The sequence below is a fragment of the Herpailurus yagouaroundi genome, unplaced genomic scaffold, assembly GCF_014898765.1.
Source record: "Herpailurus yagouaroundi ecotype Mexico unplaced genomic scaffold, PumYag 160, whole genome shotgun sequence".
In the NCBI taxonomy this organism is placed as follows: Eukaryota; Metazoa; Chordata; class Mammalia; order Carnivora; family Felidae; genus Herpailurus; species Herpailurus yagouaroundi.
The window spans coordinates 5654193-5666974 of record NW_024412401.1 but is presented as its reverse complement, the minus strand read 5'-3'; the positions used below and the strand labels follow the sequence as shown (position 1 = coordinate 5666974).

The window sequence follows — 12782 nt, the reverse complement described above, 5'->3', positions numbered from 1 at the left end:
AAGTTAAGAATTCTTACCCATCAGTCTCCTGGATCTCTGCATGTAGGGTCTGATGGAAGTGAGAATGGTAAGAGTCCTTATCTAAATTTAGACTAGCAGGAGACAATATTTGTGGAGCCTTTTGGTAAAATTTGGTCCTTAGGTAAAAATTTGTTATGAGCACTCTTGTTTTCTATTGATCCCTTTCCTCTCAGACTTTATAACTGCTTTCTTTTGTCTCTGTCATCTTATTCTGTGTCTTTAGAGCTTGGCTTTATGTCAGTGAGAATATTCTGTCTTTAAGTCTGTCAGTGGCCAGACGAGAGATCCTTTGAATTGGAAAAACTTCTGTAATTGATTTTTAAAAAATTTTTTTTAACGTTCATTTATTTTTGAGACAGAGAGACAGAGTATGAACGGGAGAGGGTCAGAGAGAGAGGGAGACACAGAATCTGAAACAGGCTCCAGGCTCTGAGCTGTCAGCACAGAGCCCGACGCAGGGCTCAAACTCACTGGCCGCGAGATCATGACCTGAGCCGAAGTCGGACGCTCAACCAACGGAGCCACTCAGGCGCCCCGAATTTTTTTTTTTTTTTAGAAAGCCTTATCTTAAACAATTGTCTTATTGGTACCTATGGAAAGACCAAATTAAAAAGTGGACACAAAGAAGTGTAACAGCTAGCCCTAAGGATTTCCTTGACAATATGAAAGAACAGAAATTATATTCAGAACGAAAATTAGAGTCCATATCTGTGAGAATGATTCATTTTTAGAAATACCAAATAAAAGTTGTGCTGTCTAGTTAACAAAAGGTTTACAACCTATTGGAAATATGTATGAACCCCCCCCTCCCCCGACCAACAATTGAGTCCCAAGCCCTTAGACACTTCACTTCCTGGTTCTTCCCCACTCCATTTCATGGGCTTATTTTTCTCGGGCTTTGCTATGAGCATGCGCTAAAGAACTGAAGTCTCTGTGTCACCTCAAGAATGTACATTTGTTCCAATCAGACTACTTTTTGCCTTACACAGGCATAGGCAATGTCAGGGTAAGGCTATCATCTCTGTAGCACTCAGCCAATGAGGAATCAGGGGAGGGACTTGCACATTAGGAGATAAATTGCCTTTCCAAGTGTGCTTGTCCATTAGACACCCGCTCTTGCAAGAACGTTGATTAAAGCCTTGCTTCACTGTGCTCCCAGTATCTGTGTCCCTCCTTTGATTGGGTCAGTGGGCTTATTTGTCACAATATCTAAAATAAATTCCACGTTCTTCCACACCCATTTATCTCCAATTCCCTATTCCTGGCCTTCTAGAATATCTTTCGGCTATCTGGGACTCTTGTTTAAATCTTCCCACCTCTCTGCAAGTTTCTACAAAACCAGAAATGTGGCTCTGGCATCAATTCAGAGCTCACTGGTCACCAACCCTCAGACCTCACCTATTCAACTCAAACTGCTTGTAGTATTGGGACACTGGAAACAGAATTGTCCTGCACTTAAGAAAAAGGAAAAACTTAAATTACCCTGGACTTCTAATAAGAAGCAAATATGTCCCAAAAACTCCATCTTGGAGAAAACTTACTTTCTCTATGCCTTTGTGATAGAAGTTTTCTGCCCCCATCTTCTGTAGGACCTAAGAGCCATTCTTTAAAATGCAAACATTGGGGATAAGTTTCTCATCAAAAAAAAAAAAAAGGGAGGTGGATATTTGGAAAATTGGGCAAATGAAATACTAAAGATCCAAGAGGTACCTAAAACAAAAGTCATTAAGGCTGACATAACTCCTACTATTTCCCTCTATCAGTCTTTACCTGAATGCTCACATTTCACTAATTCTTTGTCTGAACTGCCTTTCCACTCTGAAGAGACTATTAAAGTTACCTTTTAAAACAAAATCACTTGCGACTGGGGGCAATACTCCTCAGCGATCTTCCACTCCTTGGTCAAAGGCTGAATTAAGAGCCATAGTTAAAGAATTTCTTAAACTAAGGGAGAACCCTCAAAAGTTGTTGTAAATGGGTTACTTCCTGTGATTGGTGGAAAGATTAAAAAAGCAGAATATTAGGGTCGTCTGGGTGACTCAGTTGGTTAAGCATCCAACTTCAGCTCAGGTCATGATCTCATGATTTGTGAGCTTCAGTCCCATGTCAGGCTCTGTGCTGACAGCTCAGAGCCTGAAGCCTGCTTCGGATTCTGTGTCTCCCTCTCTGCCCCTCCTCCCACTCCTGCTTGCGTGTGCTCTCTCTCTCTTTCTCTCAGAAAAATAAACATTAAAAAAAATTTTTAAAAAGCAGAATATTAGATCCACAAAAGTTTTCATAAATGGATTACCTCCTGTGATTTGGTGGGTAGATTAAAAAAATAGAAATTAGATGGGAAGCTATGAGTCTGACTGAATTTGTGAATAAAGCTGATATTCAGTGCTTGACAGGAATTTTTTTTTTAGGGCTTCTCTCCTAAACTAAATATACCCAGAGGGGAAGAAAAACATTCAACATAGTTGGATGGGTGTGACAGTTCTTAGATACCTTGTAGCAATTCTTTGAGGAATTCAAACAGCTGTCCTTGTTTTAAAACATCTAGTCTTTATAGGACCTTAGGTGAGGTTCCAGAAATAATTAAAAGTCCACCAATCCTTTTTACCATTCCCTAAACCTCTGCTATTTATTTCAAAAGGCTTGTAAATATTGGCCTTGGGAAACCAAAGTTCTTCTTAAAGGAGCTTGCATTCCTTCCCTGTGCCTTTGAGATGTAAATGTTCTACAAACTTCAAGGAGGTAATTCTTATCAGAAGAACAAAAGGGGAAAAGGTCATTTGAAATTTAGGCAAATAAAAAATCAATGTCTTCTCCACAAATATTAGTAAAAACAAAAAAAATCGTTAGCCATCTGAATAGATAAATTTAACTCATTTCTACTGTTCTTTTAATAGTAAGTTCTACATTTTCATACCTGTCTCATGTCTAAAATTTTAAGGTCTCTGTATGTCTGTATATGTATGCTGTAGACTTGTGATATTTTTCTGCCTCCAGATGATATTACCAAAATTAACTTGAAAAATAGCTCTATTTAATTCACATAAAGAAAATTAAACTTATATAAATTGAATTCTCAGAAATTAACAAAAATGGATCCATATGTTTCTCAAGTTCACATGACTTGGTATAATCTTTGGTAAATAAAAACTAGTTTAAGTTTGTTGGTTTCATTAAAATAGGTATGTCTTTAGATTTATCAACATTGAATATAATGCAGAGATACAAATTTTATTCTGCCTTGGTTTACTAGTCAAATAACTTCATGTTGTATCTCTTACGAAATTTATCAGCAAGGATAACTTAGGGTGATGGCTGGCTGTGTCTAATGTCTCATGAAGCTTTCAGTGGTAGTCTAAACATAATTATTGGAAGCGAGTGATTAAGATAGACATTAGTAGTGGTAAGAGTTTTTAGGTAAACTTTTTAACAGACATTACATTTAACAGTATGTGTTCTTAAAAACAGTTCCCCAAATATCTTAGGTAAGTTGAACCTTTAAAGTTTTGCTAACTTAAATTCAGAGAAATTCACTGAATATCTAGATCATTTCCAAATAAGATAATATAATTACTAAACATGGGCCTATCTACTTCTGGTTGTTACAGAGGAATTAAAGAACTATTTGGGTCTCTTAGTAAACATGTTGCATATTGAAAGACTGTACATTATGGAATGTACTCATAAATTTGGCAATCTAAAGAATGCTGTTGCAACACACAGTTCACAATTGCTTACTTAGTTTTCACTAGAAATTAAGGTTTCTAAGGGTTAGGAATTCTAATTAATAAATGTAACTAAAACTGTTAGAAATAATATGAAAAACATCTCTAAATGCAAGAAAAGTAAGATATATGTTTCCAGTAAAAAAAAAAAAGGAATAGAAATGCATTTTGTTGAATGAAAATAAAGTAAATATCTCAACATAAAACTGGTTATTTAAAAATGGAAAAGAGGAAAATCAAGACAAAATCTGAAACTTGTAGAAAGTCTGTGGAAAGGAATCTTTAGAAAGGAATTTTATGGATGGGCAGGACTGGCTAAGATAAAAATTAACTTAATTGAGTGAATTTTAATATCAAAAGGCAGCTGCTACAATTTTACAAATTGATTCTGTCTCTGGTAAAAGGATAACGTTTTCTTGACTATCTGTGTATTCTTCATAAGAGACTGTGAAAGGTTCTTCTTTACCTTTTAAACTAATCTACCTTGAAGGCAAAGATTTTGTGTTTTTATCAAAATAATTCCCTGTGCTTTGTTATTTTTATAATCAGGTTTTTGATTATTTAAATAAACCTAGTCCTCTTGATACGAAGAAAGAAGTTTTGCTGAGAACTATGTGAACTTCTGTATTTGCCTGTGAAGTTTTTGTCTTGTCCCTTAAACAGATAACTAAGTATTATCTCACAGTGACCCATGATCAAGTGGCCAAAACGTTTTGATATTCTTGACAAACTTCCCCAAATCAAATTCTAAATGAAGTCTTTCTGACCTGGAAGAAACTCAGATATTTCAGAAGGTCCCTGGAACATTTCAAAAAATGTATTAAGCTAATTAGGCTGACTTGATATGTTAAATTATATGGGAAGTGTTGTCAAATAAGTGATGCTAAACTTTTTTGGTTATATTTGTGTAGATATATGTTATTAATTTAAGTGTACTGGAATTTGCGTGAAATTCCTAAAAATCTGATTTGTCCTGACATAATGTTATCATTTATAATTCCAGTTGTTATCTTGAAATATTATATATCACAAATAACCAAATTTCCTTGTTAACTGCATTTTTAAAAAATGTTTATTTATTTTGAGAGAGTGTGAGCAGAGAAGGGGCAGAAAGAGAGGGGGAGAGAGAGTCAGTCCCAAGCAGGCTCTGCTCTGAGTGCAGAGCCTAACGTGGGGCTCAATCCCATGAACTATGAGATCATGACGTGAGCTGAAACCGAGTCTGAGGCATACCAGAATGAGCCACTCAGGCACCCCTCCTGTCAACTGCATTGTAAGGAACTCTCACCAGATCTTTAACCATGGCCATGTTTTTAACTCTTTGTCATTTACGGACTTATTGTTTTACACTGAAACTTTTGCAAAAATGTTTGGAAAATGCTTGATCTCCAAGGAGACTCATGGAAAATATTCCAAAATACAAGTTTCTAATACCTTTAAGATCATAAAACTGGATAAGAGTTTCCAGACATAAGGAGAAAACTGGATTCAAGCAGAACAAAAATTAGTAACATGGGACTTAATGAACTGATAAGGATGATTATAAGTTTTGTGACTTTGTTTTATTGCTAATTTTTTAAATGTTGTGTTTTTCCAGATTTAAGAAAACTTTTCCTCTTAAGTTAGCAAGGACTTACAGCAATTTGGTAAAATGGACCTGTGTAAACAATTGAAACATCTTTTTCTCCTTAAATGATCCCTCCAGAATTTGGAAACTCTTAGTGAACATTCTTATATTTTCATGGCAATCTATTTTTTTTTTTTGGCATAAATTCAATAAGAATCTGTTCTCTTGGTAACATGACATAATTGGAAACAATGAGTATATTACCAAAGTTGTGACTGTAATGTCATATTTTAGAGAGGTATGCATAGACTCAGATTATGACCAGACAGCTTTAAGGAAGAAAGGTGACTTCATGGAGTCAATAAAACTTCTTGAAAAAACATCCTAGTAGCTTGTTTACAGGGTTCCAGGCAGCCATACCAGGTAAGCAAGGATGGTTACTTCCCAGCAGGTGAAGAAACCTCAGGATATTTGAAGGACTTCAAGAAGAGAGAAATTTACCCCAATCTATTGCTATTGCAAGCAATTCCAGTGGCAAATCCTTGGATTGGCATCTTGGCCTTGAGAAGCTTTGAAAAGTTCAGTCTGAAAATCCTTATGAAAAGTTTCAGCAAAACAGATTTAAAAAGAGTCTATACAGTCAACCACTATTCTTTGTTGGACTTATGTAAATAATCAGGCCAAGTTTATTGAAACTAGGTTTGTTTTGCAAACCAATTAATCTTAATTTGGCTGTCTTTAGTAGAAATTAAGGTGATTTAAAAGAGAATAATTATGTTTCAATAACACACCTTTGTGAATATTAGATTCTAGTTCTGATTAATTACCTTGAGGGTTTGTTGTTTACCTATAAACTAGATGGAATCCTGAATTCTTCTGGTTTCTTCAAATATCTGGCTATGACTCTCCAAACTAACGTTTCCACTTAGAATCAAACTAATCACTGAGAACTAAAACTGCCTTTCCCCCCCCTCCCCAAAGCTCTGCAAAATGAAGCTAGATCACTTCATATACACTTCAGAGAAACCACCACAATAGCTCATGTTTAGATAATCTTCATGCCTATTGCTGTGTGGGCCACTCAGAAAGTTTACCTAAACAACCAATGACATCACTGGAGATACTCAAACTGCAAAGATGCTTCAGCCCCTACCTCTAGAAATGTCTTCTCTCCACTGGCTGCCTTCAGGATTCAAGATTGATTTTATAGTCTGCTCCAATCATTATCCTCTGTTTTTATTTCACTTCCATAGAAATGCCTTTTTAAATGCCTCATTTCTCTCACAAAATAGGCCTAACTTTGGGAGCCCACCTGCAAGACCCACCTGCTGAAATAAGACACAACTGTTTAACTAAACTGACCTATTCTCAGGACTGTGACACTGGTTCTGTGAGATATGAAGCAATCAATCTGTCAGCTTAGCTTCTGGACTGTGAAACTTCTCGGGGAATTTTCAAAGGTGTGATAGTAGGGGAACAGAATTTGCCACCCGCAAATATGTCTCTTTGGCATACGAATTACTTTTAGGAAACAACAGACATAGGACAAGTTCTGAGAATCAAGTAGAAGTTACCCTTTTCTAAGAGACACTGGCATGCATAAGGAAAATCTCCATTTGTAAGGGTGTAGGCTTCCTTATACCAGGAAGCGATGGATGAGTCTAAATCTGTAAAAATTCTTGCCAATGAAGAAGTCAAGGGCTTAACTCTGCATAAGAACCTTACCCTTGTTTATTATGCTTTTCCTGATAACCTCCCATAACTGACACTCTGACCTCATCTTCTTTTGTCTTTAGCTGAAGGTGGTATTGAAGGTGATGGTTTTGGCTGTTTTGGGGGGAGTTACTCAGTTTTCTTGGGCCTCTACCATGTATACAGGAGGTATGCATATTATTAAACTTCCAATACTTTTCTCTTGTTAATCTTTCTTAAATCAATTTCATTATGAGACCAGCCAAAGAACCTAGAAGGGAAGAAGGGAAAACTCTTCCACCCCTACACCATCCAGGGACATCCCAAATCTGAAACACATGTCTTTTGGGGATTAAAAAAAAAACAAACTTAGACAAATAAAAGGAAATACATACCACTATAAAACAAGACAGAATTATGAAAATAGTTCTATTTGTCTGTTGGCAACTCTGGCAACACTGAACTTCCCTATTACATAGATATAAAAAGAGGTGTTCTACTATCCACCTGCCTTTGTGGTTTTACTGATGTGCTTCAAGTACATATACGAATGTATAGCCAGGGGTAAGGAAAAGAAATATTATAGATTTTTAGTATTCTCCTGTTGCTATTCACTAGGTGTTATATAACTTAGGACCAGGAATTTATAGAGCTTTAACTTTAAAGAACTGATTTTTAACCACCATTCAATTAAAGTTAGTACAATGACTTTGCATAATACATACATGAAATAATTAGTGAAGATGGTTCTTAATTTAAAGGATGTTAAACAGCTTGTAGACATCTGGTAACAAGCTGAAATGGGTCATTCAAAATTTATCTAACTAAATTAAGGGGGAAAAATGTTTCTCCTCCCAGGTTGGCATGTCACAAGATAACTAAACCGACTTAGTAGGCTTGCCTGGGAATCCTTAGCTGTCAGTGGTGAATATGCAAAGGGCCAGCAAATTAAATCAACCTGCCAAACTGTCAATTTCAAGCCTCATGACTGCATGAAAATAGCATCACTGGAAGAAATCAAGCATTGCCTTCTTTTGGGTTTCCTGGCACCTATTCAAATACTCATGCAGTTGTGGCTAATTTTGCATGCAAATTTCAGTCAATAAGCTCAGAACAAGACCTCCCAAGATATTTCAAAGGATCTGACAGTATTTTTTCTGAATACCAAATCGACAGTAGTTGAAATTCAATCTCCATTTGCTGGTGCTTTACATATGCACAGTGTCCCCACCACAGAGCTAAGTTAATGAGAGCCTTACCTGCTTTCACTCACATCCTCCCAGCCGTCCTTGCTGAGGTTCTCAAACACATTGCTCATAACCTTGATGGAGTGATTGAGAACAGTGTGGTAACGGCCCACAGGGCACTTTTTCTGGGCGGCTTTAAATTTAACCTTGGTAGTGGTTGTCTTACAATCATATTGTCCAGACCTCACTTCCGTGGTGGCCATCTCAGATTTAGCTTTGTCTGCTAATTGCTGCAGTTTCTCCATTGAATTCTTCAGCTCTTCATTTTCATTTCTCAAACCATTAGCTTCTGCCACTTGTCTCCTTAGGGAAGTGACTTCTCTCTCCAGCTCACTGATTTTTACTTGAAGTCCAGCTTTATCTTTTTCTACTTCTTTACTCCCCCTTTGTAGCTGTTCTAGCTCTTTTTCCCTGTCCTCTGCATCTTCCTGTTGCTGCTTTAAGAGTGATTGCAGGGAGTCATTTTCTTTCATTAATTTTTTATTCCCTTCTTTTAATTTTCTTGACCTTTTCTCAAAAGATTTTAGCCGACTTTCCAATTCAATGACCTAAACATTAGAGTTTAATTTATTCTTTTAAAAGTCCAAAAACCATAATCTGCTGTATATTTATCATTTCTAATTTATGAAAATAAAAAAAATTACACTTAGCACAAGGACAAAATAAATCTAAAGTACTTAATTTCTAAATAATTCTAAGGTGGTGTAGATAAATACATTATAAAATGCAATAATACATCTGTTAAATAAAGGACAGATGGTAAAAGAAGTTAAAATTCTACACAAAGTGACACAGAACTAAGTATGCTAATAAACTTTGCAGTTTTCTGAGATAAGCACTTTAGCTATGTAGTCTAATTATTGTGAAAAAATATTTTCAGAGAAAAAAACAATTTATACAAAATCTAAAAATAGATACATAGAGAAACTTTATTAATAAAATAACAATTTTCTTCAATATCTAACAATCATATGAAAAAATGATTACCTAGTTAAAAAAATAATCTACCAAGTCTACTTTATTCTAAGTGAGAAAAATGTAATTTTAGCAGTCATGAGGTCCTTAGTTTATACAATAAGGAAACATTTACCAAAAAGTCTAACAACTTAAAATTACAATTATTCCAATATTCCATTAATTTACTTCAATAAACAATGTTCATGTTGTAGGACAAAGAAATGAAAACATACAGTTTCTGACCTTAAGAAATTTCAAAAACTATTTGGAAAGAAAGGCACAGGCGTAAATAAAACTGATTAAGGACAGCATCTAAGTGCCGTAAGTCTGGGCAAAAAGGACAAAGCAATTAATTCTAAGCCATGAATATGAAACTTTCAAGGAGTTGATTTCAGCTTAAATCTTGAAAAACAAATAATCACTATTGTTTGTAAAGTACAGTTTACGGGATGGCTTCATAAACATGATCTCTCTAGATCATCCCAAAACCATGTGAGGTAAGTAGAGCCAACAATTATCTTCCCAGAAGAGGATACAGAGGCTCTGAAAACTTAAATAATGCAGAGAGGTAAACATTCTTTGAACTGGGATTCAAATTCAAGATTTTGTGCCCCTCACAGTATTCTACAAGCTATGTGGGGAAGAAGAGTCGCCCAGATACACATGGGAAATGAACAAAGGACTGGAGTCAAGCAAGAAATCTAAATGATTGGGAAACTATATAGACTCATTTTTACTTTTAAAACAATTATTCAAAGGTGAAAACATATTTGATGTATTGAAAACCAAGGATATAAAATATTCCAGAAATCTGCAAGATGAAAATATGCACATATTTACCACTTTCCAGTTTACTGGATTTAGTTAAGGTGGTGAAGATGTAAGCTGTTTCCTAAACATTACTTTCAGTCATTTCTGATTTACCTGTACTTCTACACTCCCTACTTTTCTTGTGAGGTCGACCTTCTTCATTTAATTCAACAGATTTTACTGATTAGTTATCCTGTCCCAGGACATGGATATTTCCCAACACAATATTAAGAATCTCATCTAATTTAAATTTGCTTTTCTGTAATATGATACATTCCCTTACTGTTAGATCTATGTCTTTATAGGGCTTACTCTTGACCTGGAGTAGAGGTATATGAAAGAGCTTCTATCAGACTATTGCAGACCTCTGTGCATATATGCAAGAGAAATTCTATTGTTCCTTTTCAATGCAAATACTTCACTGAAGAGCTGGATAAAGTGACAAAAAATACAGTGTTCAAGAAGACATGAACTCTGGTTAAAAATCATTTACTTTTTCAAAATCATTGTATGCCAAATTTTATTCTCCATTTAGTAAACACTACTACCAGATAGGGAATATCACCTTTTTACAACCTCTTCAGTTTCTTAGTGGTTTTAATCACTGCAAACAATAGTATACTTTTCATATACATATTTTAAAATATTTTAACAGGTTAATTCCATGGTGAAGTAAGTAGAATAAACTGTATTTTTTAAAATCTATTTTGTGGAAATAAGCAATTATACTGTTTTTAAAAAATTGATTTTGACAGTAGTGATACAAAAATATTAAGAAACAGTATGGTCTTGGGGATATTGAATATTTTCTGTGCTATATCTTACTTCCAGCTCAGGTTACTTTAACCTGGTAAAATATTTAACCTATTTTAAAGTTTCCTTATCTGTGAAATGGGATTAGTAACATCTGTCTTGTAGATTACAAGTATTGAACATGATCATACACCACAATTCCTCATAGACAGTGAGTTCTAAACAGTTTATCATCACCATTACCATCTCATTATTGTCTCTATTATTATTATTAATCATAACAGCTATTTAATAAAATTATTTGAGCTGAAATATAATTACTTGCATTAAATATTGCTGAATTAGATCAAATTAAATCAACTTTGTACTTTTGATTAAAATATGTTATGAACAAATGTAACAAACACCTTAAGTATGAGATTTCAATTCTGGAAATTAGCATTATCTTTTTCTTTTGACTAAAATCCATTTATGTTAGGTACAACTCATGAAAATTTTATATAACACTGGAAAAATGTCTGTTTAAAGTCTGTTACATTTAAAATGTTTATGTATGTTAACTGCCTGAAGTGAATCTATGTTTACTCATAAGAACTGGTCAAAATTAATCGCATTTAAGTTTAAAATGGAGGACAAATAACAAAACAGAGACACTACTTCCCATAGTCCATAGCACAAATTAAAGTGTTGCTCAAAGTACACTCTTAAAATTGTTGTTAACCTAATGTTAAGCCTCCAGAAATAGAAAAGAAAATTTCAATATATATTTGAAAATGAAAGCCTAGGGATTTGTTAAAGGTATTTGATTTTTCTGTAAATCAGCTCAAGTGCATACTTTTCCTCCAGTACTGATCGTTTAAATAATTTACCAGAAAGGTGGTTCCTTTCAAAACTGAAATAAAACACTTGACTTTGTAAAGTGTCTATAATACTTTGCTAGGGCTGCCATAAAAAAATACCATTCTGGGTAGCTTAAACCCTAATAATCATTTTAACTTAACTGACTCTTTGAAGACCTCATTTCCAAATATAGTCACATGCTTAGATGCTGGTGATTAGGACTTTGACAGGATAACATTGGTCGGGGGACTCAACTCATACCATAATAGTGTGAAATGTTAATATATTATTAAAAAATAATCTTATATGTTTCATTTCTACTATGTAAGTAAATACCGTTTTCAAGTTTTACTATCTTTTAATCCTATTTTGAATGAGTTTACAATGCATCCTTTTAAAATAAGGAAACCCAACTAAAAATGGTTAAATCATGACTCATACAATTACATTAGGTTAATATAAAAAAAAAAGTGGCAAATTAGTATGGTCCAATGCAAATAATTCCTGTTGGGTTTTAAAGACTTAAAATGGATTTCTGGATCCACTATGATAGTAGCCATAGGTGGAAAGAAATAACAGATTTCCTCAGGATTCCTACCCTAAGATAGTGGTAGATAGTAGCATAGTATTATATAGCCAGAGATAAATTATACAAACCCAGCAAACAAAAATATTGTTCTGAAACAAAGAAGCTATTCAAACTGTATGACATTCCAGTTGATAATGTGTAATTTCAGTTATATATTTACCTTAAGATAAATGAATGTGAGCATTTCTTGTTCTGTATGTTATTGTGGTAACCTGATATGTGTTACTCAGTATTAATGAGATGACAGCCTTTGTTACCTGACATATGGCAAGTGTTAGAAGTATAAGGGATCACATCATCTGTTGTAAATTCCTAGATTTCCTATAAGTCAAGTCACAGATGAAACAAATATAAGTAGCAGCATTAATATTTCTGTTTATATATTTGTGTATTTCCAGCTTTATCTAAGTATCTAGTGTAGCAAATGACAACCAGTTATAGGATGAAAACATTTAAAGAAAATTTTGGGGGTTCCTGAGTAGCTCAGTTGATTAAGCGTCCAACTTTGGCTCAGGTCACGATCTCACCATTCATGAGTTCGAGCCCCACATCGGGTTCTGTGCTGACAGCTCAGAGCTTGAAGCCTG

The 12782-nt window shown here is 34.6% G+C and overlaps 1 protein-coding gene across 2 annotated transcripts in view; it reads right to left on the bottom strand.

Annotated features, from left to right (window-relative positions):
- The window catches only part of CNTLN (centlein), a 315169-nt gene that overhangs the window by 102289 nt on the left and 200098 nt on the right, over positions 1 to 12782 (bottom strand). For both annotated transcript variants that reach the window (XM_040481333.1, XM_040481334.1), the window contains exon 15: positions 8259 to 8794. In XM_040481333.1, the coding sequence (XP_040337267.1) occupies positions 8259 to 8794 (536 nt within the window). The remainder of the gene's footprint in view (positions 1 to 8258; positions 8795 to 12782) is intronic.